Source organism: Amblyomma maculatum, chromosome 1 (genome assembly GCF_055883805.1).
Source record: "Amblyomma maculatum isolate TAMU_Amacu chromosome 1, ASM5588380v1, whole genome shotgun sequence".
In the NCBI taxonomy this organism is placed as follows: Eukaryota; Metazoa; Arthropoda; class Arachnida; order Ixodida; family Ixodidae; genus Amblyomma; species Amblyomma maculatum.
In genome coordinates, this window is record NC_139344.1 from 427309797 (window position 1) to 427327473 (window position 17677).

A 17677-nucleotide genomic window follows, 5' to 3' on the forward strand; every position below is an offset into this window, starting at 1 on the left:
ATGTTAAATGATCCCTCTGTAATGTTTTTTACCCTAATTGCCATGGGGGCTTAATGCATAGTGGCTCAGCAATTAAGGCGGAGTACAAGGGTTCAAGCCATGCTCGCCGTCTACGTTTGGAGGCTGGTGAAACACAAGAGACGGTCGTAAGCTGTCACTTATAAGTGCAGGTTGAAAATCTCCAGTTGGTCTAAATTGACCGTGAATCATCCATTACCGAATTCGTGAAAGACTGAGTCACTGGCGAACGTTAATTAAACTCACTTTACTAGCAGTGAATTTTCTACTTGCCACATTAGGAGTAGCGTGTTTTCGAGCTAGTAAATAGAGGAAGAGAGTGGCCAGATGATATTTTTCTCTGGTGTTTTCGCCACTATTCTTGTTTATACTGCTAGCGGCTTGTTAATAAACGTAACAATAAACGTTTGTCAATTTCAGCCTTGAAAGCGCCCCTGTTCTGGTGCAACGTCACTATCGGCTTATCTGCAACTGTCTACACGACACTGGTAAGTGTGCTGAGTAGCAATCTCAATACCACCTTTTTGCTAAAATTATAGATTTCGCTAAAGCAGGGCCTTGGGCGAGTTATTTCAATAACCTCCTTTTCGAAAGGAAAATGATATTCTGTGCCATTTATTCATTCAAAAATACTGCTCTCTCGTTCTTCACATGCATAACAAGGGCGGACACAGGGCACCTGAATATAACAGTGTCAAGTAGCATCATTAGGATGTTCTTTCCGATCGTGGTCAGTCGGTAATGAACCACATAACTACCTGAGGAAATCCATAATAAACAGTGTTCAAATCAGTCTTAAATAGAGCGAAATGAATATTGTTCAATGGGGAATCTGGCGGATAACTCGAGCAGTAAGAGTGATCAGTGAGATAGGTGCTTGTATGCTATAGTCGGCCCATGTGTGATTTTGTGCGGCATGATTAAAAGGGCACACGCGCGTTGATTTGACTGACTCCAGTAATAAAGGTAATAAAACGTGTGCATAGCTGACGGCGAAATTCTCACTGTGTAAATGAATCTGACGGCTTTCTTTTGAACCGATTCCAACTTCTAGACTTCGCTTATGAAGCGAGGTGACCACATTTACGACACGCGGCGCACACGTTCATAAGTTAGTTGTTGTTTAAGTAAATCAGTCTTAAACCTCGTTAAAAAGCCCCCAAAACACAAACACGTTAAGATTTTTTCGAAATGAACCAGTAATTTAAAATATTTTGCACATACAACCTGATCCTTATTCAGTGTGCATGTCTTGGAAAAATAGAGCTGTAGTTTCAACGTGGCGTAGAATTCATCGAAACACTGCCTCAATGGACAGCATTCGTACAGGGCTTTCGTCGCGCTAATTGTTTCAGTATTGTTTTGTTACCGGAAGGTTGATTGGTTGGTTGGTTCATGGGAAGGGAAAGGCGCAGTATCTGTCACACTTGCTCTGTGGACACCTGAACCGCGCCGTAAGGGAAGGGATAAAGGTGGGAGTGAAAGTGGATAGAGAGAAAGGGGGGCCGTAGTGGAGGGCTACGGAGTAATTTCGACCACCTGGGGATCTTTAACGTGCGCTGACATCGCACAGCACACGGACGCCACTTCGTTTCGCCTCCATCGAAACGCAGCCGCCGAGGCCGGGATTCGATCCCGGGAACTCCGGCACAGTAGTCGGGCGTCTTACCACTGCACCACCCCGGCGGGGCTTACCGGAAGGTTGAGAGAAACGCACACAGAGAAAGCAGCGGTGGCGTAGCGGTAGAACATCTGCCTCGCATGCAAGAGGACCGGGGCTCAAATCCCGGTGCCGCGCAATTCTACACCGGATTAAAAAAAAAAAAAATCTACGTGTCGATGGAATTGCATAAACAGGTTTGTGGCGCGACCTGATGCCTGTGAACACCCCCGGCAACGCACTCCCTCACCAGAACAGGAGTTGGCCACCTTGGTGCAGTAATTGGCCGCAACCTCCTATGATAAGCTCCATAAAACCCCGGCCCTCAGTTACCAGCGCTTGCGGAACAACTGACCACGGCGGCGGTCAGACCTGTGACGCAGCAGGGGGTGCTAAGAATACCTAGCTTCGCTGGACAGGCCGCCATTGGAAACTGACCCTGGCAACGTGTAACGCTGGAGTTCTAGCTAGTCAAGCTAGTTTAGCAGTGCTGTTAGAGGAACTAGAGGGTATGAAATGGGATATCATAGGGCTTAGTGAGGTTAGGAGGCCGAATGAGGCATATACTGTACTGAAGGATGGGCATGTACTGTGTTATCGAGGTTTACCAGAGAGGCGACAACTAGGAGTAAGCTTCCTCGTCAATAATTATATAGCGGGTGATATAGATGAATTCTATAGTATTAATGAGAGGGTGGCAGGCGTTGTTATTAGGCTTAATAAGCGACATAAACTGAAGGTTGTACAGGCCTCTGCACCTACATGTAGTTATGAGGACCAGGTAGTTGAAAGCTTCTTCGAAGATGTAGAATCGGCAATGCGAAAAGTAAAAACGCAGTATACTGTACTAATGGGCGACTTCAATGCCAAGGTAGGGAAAAAGCAGGCAGGAGACCAGGCAGTAGGTGACTATGGCATTGGTTCAGGGGGAGTTACTAGTTAAGTTTACAGCGCGCAATAACTTAAGAATCATGAATACCTTTTTCAGCAAACAGAAGAATCGGAAATGGACATGGAAAAGTCCTAACGAGGAGACTAAAAATGAAATTGACTTCATAATGTGCTCAACCCCCGCCATTATGCAAGATGTAGAGGTGATCGGGAAAGTGCGATGCAGTGACCACAGGGGGGTGAGGTCACGAATTAGCCTAAATCTGAAGAAGGAACGCAAGAAATTAGTAGAAAAGAAACCCATACACGAATTAGCGGTGAGAGGAGGGCAGAAGAGTTCTGGATCTCACTAGAGAATAGATATTCAGCTCTAAACGAGGATAGCGACATTACCCTAGAAGCAATGAACAATAATTTCAGAGATATCATTACTGAATGTGTGGTAGAAGTAGGCGGTAGGATATTTAGAAAGAATACCGGTAACCTGTCTAAGGAGACGAAAGATTTGATTAAGAAACGCCAGAGTATGAAAGCTTCCCATCCAACAGACCAGATTGAATTGACCGAGATATCAAAGCTGATCAATAAGCTCAAGGTGGCCGATATAAGGAAGTATATAACATGGAGAAAATTGGGCATGCTGTGAAGAACGGGGGAAGCCTTAAAGCGGTAAAGAAGAAATTGGGCATAGGCAAAAACCAGATGTATGCGATAAGGGACAAGGAGGGCAACGTCATCACGAATATGGACAAGATAGTCAAAGTAGCCGAAGAGTTCTATACAGATCTCTACAGTTGCCAAAGTAGTCAGGATCGCAAGGAGATTGGTGGTAGGGAAAAACAGTCGACGTTCCACCGGTTACGAAGGACGAGGTCAAGAAAGCATTAGAAACTATGCAAAGAGGGAAATCAGCTGGAGAGGATCAGATAACTACAGATTTGCTGAAGGACGGGGGGGGGGGGGATATCGTGTTAGAAAAACTGGCCAAACTGTATACGCAGTGCCTGGTGTCATCGACGGTACCGGAACCATGGAAGAATGCAAACATTAACCTCATTCATATGAAAGGGGACTCTAAGGACCTTAAAAAGTACACACCGATCGGCCTACTGTCAGTTACGTATAAGGTATTTACTAAGGTAATGGCTAATAGAATCAGGACAACCTTAACTACAATCAAACAAAAGATCAAGCAGGTTTTCGGAAACGGTACTCTACTATCGATCATATCCATACCATCAGTCAGGTGATAGAAAAATGCTCGGGATATAACCAGCCCTTATACATAGCATTCATTGATTACGAAAAAGCATTTGACTCAGTTGAAACCTCGGCGGTGATGCAGTATTGCGAAATCAGGGGTGTAGACGAGCCGTACGTGAAAGTGCTGGAAGATATATATATATAATGGCTGCACAGCAACCATGGTACTGCATAAAGAAAGTAACAAAATTCCCATAAATAAAGGTGTTAGGCAAGCAGACACAATCTCCTCAGTACTATTCACAGCTTGCTTAGAGGAAGTATTCAGAGACTTGGAATGGGAGCAGTTAGGGATAAGGGTAGATGGAAAATACCTCAGTAATCTGCGATTTGCTGATGAAATTGCCTTGCAAAGCAAATCGGGGGATGAACTGCAGATAATGATTTGTGACCTAGACAGGAAAAGTAGAAAGGTAGGCTTGGAAATCAATATGCAGAAGACTAAAGTAACGTTCAACAGCCTCGGAAAGGAACAGCAGTTTACATTAGGTAGCGAAGTACTGAAGTAGTAGGCGAATATGTCTACTTAGGACAGGTAGCAACCGCAGATCCGGAGCATGAAAAAGAAATAACAAGAAGATTAAGACCGACATTCTAGTGGAAATTAAGAAGAAGAAATGGGCATGGCCAGGACATGTAGGGCGAAGAAAGGATAACCGATGGTCGCTTAGAGTAACAAATTGGATTCCAAGGGAAGGAAAGCTTAGCAGGGGACGGCAGAAAGTTAGGTGGGCAGATGAGGTTAAGAAGTTCGCAGGGGTCAAGTGGATTCAGCTAGCACAGAACCGGGAGAGGCCTTCGCCCTGCAGTGGGTATAGTCAGGCTGATGATGAAGATGATGAGAGAAACGTTAAGAACAAGAAAGGCTACAAAACCGTCACTGAAGATTGAAAGGAAGCCAGCCAGGGAGACCATTATTATGACACATTCGAGGATGGGCTACACGATTATGTTTAAACGTATAAATTAAAATCGACTTGCAGGCGCACCGCAGGGACTCAGATTAATGTGAAAAATACAAATGAGGAATAAATAGGCAAATGTGAACAGGTTGATATTAATGTGTGGCGCAAGCATATGTAGCTTGAGGAAGCGATAACGGAAAGCACTAGTTTTGGGACCAAACACGTTAGCACGAGAACAGAACAGGCCAAATTTTGAGACTGAATCAACTGAGTCGGAACATCTGATAAAACAGATCCTTTTAAAACGTACGGTGACAAAGAAGCATGTATTTTGATACATTTCGACTCCGTCTGAGGAAAGAAAGTTGGCGATCTAGATTCTTTAGGCCGAATAAGGCAGAGAGAAGGGCCCCATTTTACAATTTTAGATATCCTGGCAAATGGCGGTTGAGGGTAAGTGTTATGGGCGCCACTGTCGACAGCGCCCCAAGCGGCAGGCTAACTAGGCGGACCGCCAGAAGACCTCGGCATGGGCGACCGCGCCAAGCATAGCGAAAACGGGCGCCATTACCTGATATACAAATAAACAGTTTTGCTTGTTATACCGGCTACGTCTACCACATGGTGGCAGCGGCGGGATAACTAGCGCATCGTGACACCCAGAAGGACAGCGAGCCCAACGTAAGCGGCCGCAGCGTCATGCCAGACACTCGCTGCGCGAACGAAGAGCGCGCGAGCGGCACTCCGAGAATGACGTTCAACCCGCTCGCCGTGGAACTGCCGACAAAGCTCGATTTCCGCAAGCCCGAAGATTGGACACGATGGCACCGCAGGTGGGAACGCTACCGACTCACCTCCGGTCTGAAAGCACAGGACGAGATGACGCATATCAACACATTACTCTACGCCATGGGCGAAGAAGCGGAGGATGTGCTCGCTGCTTTGAAACTAACAGACGAACAGATGGCATCATACTCCGCCGTGGTGAGTGCTTTTGAAAAGAATTTCCTACCTCGAAAGAATGTTATCTATGAGAGAGCGCGATTTAACTATCGGAAACAAGAGCAGCATGAAAACGTCGACTCCCTTTGCGACTGAACTGTTCAAGATGGCCGAAAGATGCGATTACGAAACTCTCAAAGACGAACTGATTCGGGACAGGCTCGTGGTCGGCTTGCGAGACGTATAACTCAGCGAGAGCCTGCAGCTTGACGCAGAACTCACTCTCGAAAAAGCAATCACAGCTGCCCACAATTCAGAGAGCGTTAAACTTCAGCACAAGGAAATTCGCTCCATCGAACAGCCAGCTCTCGACATGGAAGAAGTTCGCGTTCAGAGAAATGTCAAAACTCGCCGGAACGAAGCGAAGGTGCCTTTTGAGTCGCGCCCTCAACGTACACACAAGACGGGAGACGAACGCTGCAAATGGTTTGGTGGTGTACGTGACCACACGAAGACACAGTGTCCCGCGATAGACAAGACATGCAACCAGTGTGGGAAAAAAGGCCACTACGCCCGCGTCTGCATGTCTAAGCCGAAGGACGAGACCTCGAGTATCCGACAACGACCAAAAGATCTTGGAGAGCTATATCTAGACGAAATCAAAGTGGGAGTGAACACGCCGTGGAGGATTAGTGCTACCGTGAACAACTTGCCTTTTACCTTCAAGGTCGACACCGGCGCGGATGTGAATGCAATCGCACACGACCAGTACGACAGAACCGTCATGTGACCCATCAAGTCAACCAAACAGCTCTTGATAGGCCCAGGCCAGACAGCGATAGCCACTGTTGGCTACATCGATGCAACAGTCACCTGGCGAGAAACTGAAGTCCAAGAAGCAGTCTTCATCATCAAATGATTAAAAGAACCGCTGCTTAGTCGACCAGCTATAGAATCACTTGGGATTCTACAGCGCCCTCTTGAGCTAGACGAAACCCTTGCACAATCAACTGATGTCCCCAACTTCTTGGCGTCATACCCAAAGAAGCTAACGTCTGGGCTGGAAGTCATGAAGACTGAGTACCGCATCAAAGTCAAAAAGGATGCTGAGCCATACGCAGTAAGTTATCCTTGGCGCGTGCTTCTTCCACTGCTTCCACTTGTCAAGAAAGAACTAGAAAGAATGGAAGACTTGGGAGTCATCCAGAAATCGAGCGAGCAACCGAGTGGTGTTTTCCAATGGTTGTCGCACGAAAAAAGAACATTGAGCTGCGCATCTGTGTGGAGTATGGTCAACTCAACCAACAAATGATACGAGAACGTGTGCTCATGCCTACGCTGGACGAGTGTCTTGCAAAATTAGCAGGTGCAATAGGTTTCAGTCGCCTAGATGCACGAGCAGGGTACTGGCAGGTGCCACTGTCCAAGGACTGTCGCGAATACACAACCTTCATCACATCAGTTGGCAGGTTACAGTTCCTGAGGCTTCCCTTCGGAACCTCCACAGAGCCAGAGTTCTACCAACGAGAAATGCTCCATGTGCTCGAAGAACTAGAGGTGTGAGTTGTCTACAAGATGACATCATTGTCTCAGGGAAGACAACTGAGGAACACGACACCAACCTACTGCTGGTGCTGAGGAAGCTGGAAGATGCAGGTGTTACCCTCAACATCGGCAAGTGCTCCTTTCGACAAACAGAAGTAACATTCTTAGGGCACGTCGTAAACTCAACAGGAGTCAGCACCGACTCGGAAGAGGTCAGGGTCATAGTCCAGCTCGACCCACCTAGTGATGTGTCAGAAGTCAGATCTTTGTTGGGCTCTGCAAACCACCTAGCAAAATTTCTTCCAGAGCTAGCAGACTTTACAAAGCCTCTCAGAGACTTGCTCCACCAAGACGCCGACTGGCACTGGGGCCCAGCTCAGCAGCAGAGGTTTGACAAACTCATGCAAGCTTTAAGCAGGATGCCGATTCTCACTCACTACGATGCTCAGTTGCCTCACACAGTGTCTGTGGATGCTTCCTCGTACGGTCTTGGGGCTGTACTTCTACAGCAGTCTCACGAAAAGCTCCTACCTGTGGCACATTCATCACGCTCCCTTAGAGATACACAAAAAATATATGTTCAAATCGAAAAGGAGGCACTGGCAATCACATGGGCTTGCGAACATTTCCGCAAATACCTGCTCGGATCAACCTTTCACGTGGAAATGGACCGCAAGCCGTTAATACCGCTGCGGACGACTAAACGACTTGACGAGCTGAGTCCTCGCCTTCAACGTTTCAGGATGCGCCTTTTGGAGTACTACACCATGTCCCACACTCCCGGCAAAAAGCTGTACATAGCTGACCCTCTTTCCCGGAAGCCATCTGGGAAACCAGCAGACAAAGAAAGAACTCCCGAGAGCGCAGTGCGCGAGTTTAAAGAATTAGCACGTGAACAGCTCCCTGCTTCAAACCAAATGATGGACAGAATCAGGGCAAGCATCCAATCAGATGAAACACTTTCCAGGGTGGCTACCTTCTGCCCTGCATCATGGCCAACTGTGCATGGGCTGTCACCTGACCTTAAAAGGTACGTCGAGGTGGCTAATGAGATTTCGCTCGTTGATGGTCTGCTATTCAAAGGCGACAGAATAATCATCCCGCCAGACATCAGAGTAGAGGTTCTGGAAAAACTCCATGCAGGCCACTTGGGCACTTCCGAGCGAGGGCAAGAGAATGCATATAGTGGCAAGGCATAGGCAAGCACATTGAAGACTACGTGGAAAAGTGTCCAACTTGCAGAGAGCACAGAAAGCCAGAAACAGAACCCTTGCTTCTAACCCCATTGTCAGCACACCCTTAGGACACATTCGGCATTGAGTTCTTCACGCTGGAGGGGAAAGACTATGTTGTAGTAGTCGACTACTACTCCCAATTTTTCGAGCTAGAGCAGCTGTCGTGGACAGCAACAAAAACATAGCTCTAGTCTTGGAGCCAATGTTTGCACGGTACGGTGTTCCACGGACAATACGCGCAGACAACGGGCCGCAGTTCACTTCCACAGAGTTCAAAGAACTAGTGCATCCCTGGGGAGCCTCACACAGCTGCTTTGCTGTCTGCACAGCCCTCTCAGCCATACCATTGCTCTGCGGGTAGTAAGGGCTGTGCAGACAGCAAAGCAGCTTTTGAGGAAGTCTTCCAACATACACGAAGCGCTGGTTCCCTACAGGGCCACATCCAGCGTGGAAGGGTTTTCACCAGGATAACTTTTAACGGTTCGTCGTCTGAATACCACAGTACCAACCACTTCGAAGCTGCTAGCCCCGAAGTGGGACGACAGCGAATTCACACAAAGTAATGAAGCCTACAGAGCTCGTGCAAAACGATCATATGACATCCGGCATAAGGTACGGAGCCGAGAGCGCTTACCACAAGGCACAGCGGTGCGCATCCTCGCTGGAGCTGCATCACACGGCGTGGCAACACAGCCAACATCAGAACCAAGGTCCTACGTTGTACAAACCGACAGAGGACAAGCAAGACGTACAGCAAGACACCTGCAACCGTTGCAGGACACGAGCACCACAAGAAGTGGACGTGTTTGTAAGCGACCAGAACGCCTGGACTTGTGAGGTCAAACCTTTAGAGAAAGGAGGGTGTTGTGGGCGCCACTGACGACAGCGCACCAAGCGGCAAGCTAACCAGGCGGACCGCCGGGAGACCCCGGCATGGGAGACCGCGCCAAGCAGAGTGGAAACGGGCGCCATTACCTGATGTATAAATAAACAGTTTTGCTTGTTATACCGGCTACGCGGGTTGAACGTCATTCTCGGAGAGCCGCTCGCGCGCTCTTCGTTCGCGCCGCGAGTGTCTGGCATGACGCTGCGGCCGCTTACGTTGGGCTCGCTGTCTTTTTGGGTGTCACGCTGCGTTGTTTATCCCACCGCTGTCACCATATGGTAGACGTAGCCGGTGAAACTGTTCATTTATACATCAGGTAATGGTGCCCGTTTTCGCTCTGCTTGGCGCGGTCGCCCATGCCGGGGTCTCCCGGCGGTCCGCCTGGTTATCTTGCCGCTTGGGGCGCTGTCGTCAGTGGCGCCCACAAAAGTAAGTACTATGTTTGGACAAAAATGCAGGAAGATTTCATTGAGAGGTTAATCTTGGGACCTATAACTACTGGTAACACATGAAGATAAATGGAAGCAAGTACATGTACGGTGTCAGTAGAAAAATATATTTAGCACCCAGTCCTACAGATGTTATCAAAAACGTTCGTGGGACGCGCAAGTCATGCATTTTAGGAGCAACTGCTGCTAAGCTGATGTGGCTAGAATGGCAGCTGCATTTTAGAATGGTCTTTGGCAACGGAATACGTTCGAAGACGTCTCTTTTACGTTTTTGATTTTAGTATGTACACAAATTTTTACAACCCAATACAGCCGTGGAACGCATTCCTAGACATCTTAGGGGTCCTGCAATTAACTTAATCCTTGCTGGACATCGGGGAAAAACAAACACAAATTAAGACTGAACACGTAGCTTCAATGAAGGGAGGAACGAGTCAAAGGTCCCGCGATTAACTGAACGACTCGCCTAACTAAGGAATATTGGAAAAGACGAGCGGCGACTGAAAACGTAGGTTAATAAAAGTGAGGCACTTTTTGAGCCCTTGCTGAAAGTTGTAATGCGGTAGCTTATAGGCATGCATGAGGCGCCTCTTACTCGAGGACAATACGGAAATCCGAAAAACGATGCGCGCGGAAAACTCTACAGAGTTCAAACTAGGTCTGCCGTCCCATACATGTTAGCGGAAACTTAGTGCTGTGCATCAATTTTTAGGTTGTGGTGTAGAGTTCTCTATGCTCTGCCTAAGGTTAGCAGATTATAGCGGCCAGCCAGTGTTTCTGATCGGACTGCATAACCACAGTTTCGAAATTGGAACCCTGAGGAGCTTTCGGAGTAGAGACGCCCGTCTGCAGCGTTGGCTCACCTGCTCGCTCTACAAATAAAATACGGACAGCCCAGTGTGCTAGAAGCCCGTCCAGTGTTACTAATATGAAAGTGTTCCTTAACCTCTCGCCATTATGTGCCCACAAAAATATTTCGGCTATGTCGTTTTCATATACGTCCTCTGTGTTGAACCACCATACATTTTATCTCGCCTAGGTCACTGACAAAAATTAAATATTGCACATTGAAACACCGTATGCTATTCATATTCTTGATGATGGTGAATAATAATGATTAAAATGTCTTGTAATGATCAATATGTTGAACTGCGACTTGTAATGACGGGCTGATTGGAAATAAGTAAAAATGCTTAGTGATGAATGATATTGACTACAATGACTAGGCATGACTCATTTAAAATGACCAATATGTCATACGACGGCTTTTAATCACTGCAACTGATTGAAAATGAGTAGAATGCTTAGCTATCAGTGGCAATAAATACAATGAATAGGCATGGCTCATCTTGACTAGGAAACGACCAATATGTGAAATGACAACTTGAATGACCAAGACTGAAAACAAGTAAAGGGCTTAGCGATTAGTGATAATGATTAGAATGACTACGCATGACTAATAATGACTACGAAACTACCATTATGTTAAGCGACTTGAAGGACCGCAACTGACTGTAAACGAGTAAAAATGCTTAGAATGACTACAATGGCTAGGCATTGGTGTAAAGCAAATGATAGAGAATAAGGCCAGGCTTCCGCGTTCTCATCTTGATAGTCAACTAAGAGACTCTATATTTTTTTGCCTAGCCGCAAAACAAGCGCAGGATCACGAGCACAGTGCGCGGGATCGGAACAGGTGTTTACATTCCAAAACAGTGTGCCGCACGCGCACAGGAATACGGCTTGTGCATTCTGATTGTGGAATTTCGGAAAAGTTACCATCACCTTAAGGAAATGTCTAGCCGGCTGCTAAGAGATAAATCTATATTCAGTTGCGCATAAATACTCATACTCTGCTCTTGCATGCGTCCTGTCGCATGCTTGTGTGCGGATCGATGTGTGCCCGCATCTCTTCCTTTTTGTATTTTTATTCTTAATATGAATGTACCTGAAATTTATTACTGCGCGTATTTGTTAACTGCGTGTTTCTTTTTATTGCCTTTGCGGTTCCCAGCAGACTGGTACGTTTCTGTTTAGGTTTGGGGCGTTTAAGGTCCCAAAGCAGCTCAGGCTCCGCCGTAGTGGAGGGCTCCGGAAATTTTGATCATCTGGGGTTCTTTAACGTGCACTGACATCGCACAGCACACGGGCACCTTGCTTTTCGCCTGCATCGAAAAGCGGCAGCCGTGGCCGGGATTCGATCCCGCATACTTGGACACAGTAGTCGAGCGCCCTAACCACTGCCCCACCACGGCGGGGCAGACTGGTACGGCTTAGTATATAACGTAACATTGATTAGAATACCTGGCGCAATAGATTTGTTGTGTGTTAACAATTGGTAACCTTTGGCCAGTGTGCGCAAAGCACACATAAAAGCACTGTATTATGTCTTGCAGATTTAGGACGCCATATAATCAGCGACGTCCTAGCAAAAGGGCGGCACAAGGGGGAAAGCGGTAGAACTGCATCAGTGGTACAATCTAGGAAACGAAAAGTACAATAACTTCCCAACCACTTGAATAAAAATCATATCGCGAACCTAATTTTTTTTCACGATGAAAATGAGTGGTACAAGCGCGTTACCGTTACTGTTTTTTCACTCAATAACGGCGCTGCAAAAGAAGAAAAACAAATGCGTTTCAACAAGATTGTCCTCTAGACGTTCTTGGAGCAACGAAAGCAATATAAATAATACCGACACTTTTAAAGACATTACTACAAAACATAGTGTCTTCTGCGTCACTTTGTGTCGTTTATACAATGCGAGTCGTCGTATTAGAACGTGATAAAAAATAATCAAATTCCACACCCCATCCTTGGTGTCTGAAGCAACGGCTTCGACACACGGCATTCTGCATGACTGAACGATGTGCACACGTCCCTGAGATCTTCGCAGACAGGTTCTTTCACACACAGTCACCTTATAATGTAAAAAAACTGGGCAGTGCGTAGAACACGAGATGATCCAGACGGTCGAGAAGTCGCGAGTGCAGGTGACGTGCAGTTTTCGCCGATAAACCCACACACTTATTTTTTCCCATCGACTGCTGACTACAGTAATAAAGTTTGCGACCACACAGTCACTATTGGCAATGTTATGAATAACTGTACCAGAACCTTCTTCTTTTGCTGAGCTTAAATACATTCCAATTCTCCGAATGCGGTCACTCGCAGTTCAGACAGCGGCCGGGCCCTGCGGGACCTTCTAAAATACTGGATCGGTGGTCTGGAAGCAGGGAAATTGCGCCAACGCGCATCTTTGCGGTAGTGGTATAGTTTTTTACTATAGTAGCGGCACTCTAAAAATTTTTCAGTGATGATGATGACGACATACATATTATAGCCGGTGAGATTAAAAAAATTAAAACGCAGCAGCACCATCTGTCGTCACAAAAACGGATCGAACCTTGATGGAGTTCAATGGGAGCCACATGCTGGCGCCACAAAACTTTTACTACGCATTTATTACGCGATGTCTCAACGGCGGGTTGCAAGGTTCATAAAGCACAAGTAAAAAAATTGGAGTGTCTCTTCGATGTCTCTTATGACGAAAATGGCGAAAGTCTACTCGCCCTTTACTTTTGGGCTGCCTCACCATAATATATGTCTTCTCCAGTCAGTTGCGGTCGTTTCAAGTCGTCGTTTGGTATATTGGTTGTTTCGTAGTCATGATGAATCATGCCTAGTCACTGTAATCATTACCACTCATATCTAAGCATATTTAGTCATTTACAGCCAGTTGCAGCCATTACAAGTTGTTGCTTGACATACTGGCCTTTCCGTGGTCATGATGAGTCATACCTAGTAATTTTTGTCCTTACCACTCATAGATAACCATGTTTGCTCATTTCCAGTCAGTTGCAGTCATTACAAGTTGTCGTTTGAAGTAATGGTCGTTCCGTAGTCATTTTTAGTCATTTCATGATCATTTTATTAGTCATTATTATATTTCATTACTTGTATCGATATCGACTGTATAATTTTTATTCATTAACCAATCACCATCAATCATTTTCATTCGTAGTTTCCCTCCTCATACATCCGTTATTAGCGAGCGAGACATGAGCGCACAGGTCTTATGCACACATCCAACTCGCAGATTCCGAGCACAAGTCTCGTGCACGGGATTTCATTCCATGAGCCTAGCAAGGCTTTCGCCCTAATATTAACCAGAATGATGGGGAATGAGAACACATGCAAAGAGGTTTCAGGATTTTAGGGCCTCCCATAACATAGCATAGTGAGAACTAAAAGTCAATATCAACGGCGGATAGCAAGTTTGATAAAATACTGAGAAAACATTAACCAGAATTTATGAAAATAAGGACAAGCGTGATGAGGGAAGAAGGAGTGAAGTTGAAGCTCTATAGAATTAGTAATAGAAATATTAAAAAGAAATATTTTCTGAGCATTCCCTGATAAGCCGATTCAGTTACAGAGTAGGGGACTCAGCTTGAGTATTAAATGCTGCCAACGAAGACCCCATGCAAAGAATATATGTTGTGGTTATTATACTGCCATTCGGAGTCGAAGCGCGAGCCTACAGTGCAAACCCAGATATATGACATGTTTAAGGACAACGTGTAGTGAACGTTCAAAGTTTAAAAATTTGTGACTAAAAAGGAAACGAAGTTAAGAGAAGAAGGAATTTGCTGTAATTTGCTCTAAGGAGTCGCGCCTTTTAACTCTACTTATTAGTGACAAGTGCCAACTGGTTTATCTCAAAGGGAATCTATAAATATCAATATGGTTGATAAGAGAGGCAACGGCTGCTGTAAACGGCCCCGCTTTCAGGTCTAAATCAAGGTGCTTGCAAAGCCACACCATGGGCACTTAAGGCATATAGGGAGGCAGCTCACCCGGTTATGTCGGTTTTGGCACTACGGTACAATCGAAATTCCTTGAGACCACCAGACATAAAGAACGAGGGCTGAGGGGAGGCCTCAGTACGCCGTCCAATGGTGCGACAGGGGGACCACTCCAAAGAACTCGATAAATCTTCTTGTTGACTGCACGGAGGCTTGCACTTAACCATCAATCATTTTAATGGGTGTTATACATTAAAACGGCTAATTATAATGGTTCTTTTTATGAAGGACGAGTAGACAAGCGCTATTTTCGGATTTTGAAGCAGTTCTTTGTTTGGACGTATGTGCTTTGCTCTTTCCAGGGAGGACTTCGGGGCGTTGTGTTTACAGATTGCATGCAGTTCTTGTTCATCTTGATCGCTCCGACGACCATTGTCATCAAAATACTGATTGACTCATTCGCACCAAATTCAACAATCCAGCCATTAGGTGATCTGGACGTCAAGAAATACGCAGCAGAGTAAGCACTTTTTGTTCTTCAAGCCTAATAGGTAGGGGTAGCATGTCGTTTTGAGGAAAGGGTCGTTTTATTTAGAGCGGCTTGCAGCGCACTGCGTTATAGATACAGAAGTGTGAAGAGCGATATAAACCACAAAATGTGTCCTTCGTACCGCCATCACAATAAGGGCACGGTAAGAAAGCACTGATCAAGGGGTTTTCTTTCACTTTTGTTTTACAGCTACAGCTTTGACTTGAAAAACGATGAAAACATATGGTCATACGTGTTCGGAACGGCGGCCGTGGCCTTTTACCGGATGTGCATGGATCAAATGGTCGTGCAAAGGATTGTCGCTTCTCGTACCCCGAAAGACGCCCGAAGGTATAGCAGAAATGCATGTGTTAGAGTTGCACTGTTCTGCGCCAGGATATTTCATGCCATCATGTGGCTCCTTTGTTGCTTTTAGAGTAATAGAGCGCTCCGTGTTGAAAAAAAAAATGGTGTAAATAAATATTTCTCGGAATGAAAAACATTTCACTAACTTCTCTTTAGGACAAGCCATAATATTAGAAAAAAAATGAATCAACAGCGTGAAGATGCAATACAGCGTTTTGTGCTTTGTTAGTACTTGTTAAACGTCAACGATGGAATGCGTGGCATTACTTATATGCCCCTTTGTGCAGCTTGTGTGTCACGCGACCTCTTTCGGCCAAAAGAAAGTGCTATTAAGCCGAAGAAATTTCCAGCAAACACTAATTTCCTGATGGAATGCAGGACTAGAATTTTTTTACGGCCTAAAATGAGCCTAAATAACATCGAGCGCCTCATCAATCGTCGCTGTTCTACCCCTCTTCCTTTTCATTATTGTGAAGCATGTCAACCTTCTACGCTGGCCACCTCTCAGAGTGTGCCCGCGGCAAAAAACCTCCCGCCTTTCCTCCTTCTACTATGCGCGGAGAGGGGAATATTCCTCTCTTTATATTGCCGCCTGCCATCAGTGGCAGCTGTTATTTAAGCTTTTGAATTGAAGTTTCAATCAAATTTGAATGATTCAATTGAATCCGATTCATTGCGCTAACGTGCTCTATGCTGAAGATTACACGGCAGAATAAAAGGCTATATTTCTGTATCAACACTATATCAGCTTTCGCTGTAAAAGTCCTGTGAAGCCGCCACCCCAGCCCCATTCCTGAATTCAGTAAATGCGAGTGCTTTTTGACCACCACAGTGGCCGCGAGGACCTTCCTGTGAAGACCTCCGCCAGAATATTGCTTTGCTTCCCTACGAAACCACTCAACAACAACCCACCGGCCCCTCCTCACGCTCTCTACCCGCTGCCCACATACAATCTTCACGTACCTTCAGCCAACAGAGGCCACCACAAGCGAGAATTAAACTCTGTAGCATAATGACCAAGAAGCTGTCACATCAAATGCATAAAGGCGATGGGGAGGCGATTTGTGTAAAAGCAAGATGTAAAAGATATACTATCAGCGCACATTTGTCGCACGCTATTGTATGGCCACTTTTGCCTATTTTATCCCTATCCTAATCATATTGTTTATATTACTCACACAATAACGAGGCAGCCTCAGTTTTAGCGCAGGCATAATTGCATTAAGACAGCGAGGTACACTTTGACAGCTGGTATGTAGAGAGGCCTTCTGGCTCTCTATGAGGCCTTAATACGTTTTTGTTAGCTGTGCGATCCTGTACGAGAGCGTTAATGCTGGTGGTTTGGCCAACAGCTGCCTTGAAGTTAATACCTGCGTCTGCTGCAACTATCAAGCGAACGAGGGCATGGGTATAGGTATGCGCGATGTCCGCTCTTAAAATTAAGCAATCAAGCCGAACTAGAAAACAGTTACTGCAACAACAGGCTTTTCTTTTGCTGCGCATAGATGCATAGGAGGTAGTACGGCCCCGTTTGGTCAACGGAGTCTCAAGCAGCGCGCGAGGTATGAACTCTAATTTCTGCTTCTAGGCACGCAGTAAAATTCTGAGACCGATAGCACCACTTATCATGTCACTAGATGAAACGGAGGGATAAACAAATGCCGTGTGCAGGCGCAGACGCCTCGAGTCTGCGCGTGGGCTTAGAGGGAGACTGTGGTGAAGGGTTCCTGGTATCCTTTGACGTGCACCCGCAACGTGCATCAAACGCGTGTGTTTAACGCGTGCGCTCCGTCCTGATGCGCTCGCTGCTGCCGGGATACGATCCGGCGACCTTCCGGATTAAGGCAAACGCAGAAGCCGTACAGCCATTGCGGCGAGTGGGAGCCAGGAATCAGTGCTTTTATTCTGTGCGTACGTTGGGCGCCAACGGTTGTAGTATGAGTGTTAGAAAAGCAGCCGCTTTTAACGCTAAACTTCCAATGCAGTCAATACAATCAATATTTTTCTTCTCCAAAGCATTGATTATTTATTGCAGGATCGTTGTCACCGGCACACTGCTCCTTGTCCTTATGTACTTGGTGGGCTTGCTGGTGGGCGTGTCGCTGACTATCTGGTTCCGTGGATGCGATCCAGGCCTCTCAGGGGCTATCAAGAGTATTGACCAAGTAAGACTGCTCGTT

At 46.2% G+C, this 17677-nt stretch overlaps 1 protein-coding gene across 1 annotated transcript in view; it reads left to right on the forward strand.

Annotated features, from left to right (window-relative positions):
• LOC146209317 (sodium-coupled monocarboxylate transporter 2-like) overlaps nt 1–17677 on the forward strand; it is a 76791-nt gene that overhangs the window by 17472 nt on the left and 41642 nt on the right. The window contains exons 4-7 of the mRNA XM_084587385.1: nt 439–506; nt 14965–15122; nt 15342–15482; nt 17533–17662. Of these exons, the coding sequence (XP_084443511.1) occupies nt 439–506; nt 14965–15122; nt 15342–15482; nt 17533–17662 (497 nt within the window). The remainder of the gene's footprint in view (nt 1–438; nt 507–14964; nt 15123–15341; nt 15483–17532; nt 17663–17677) is intronic.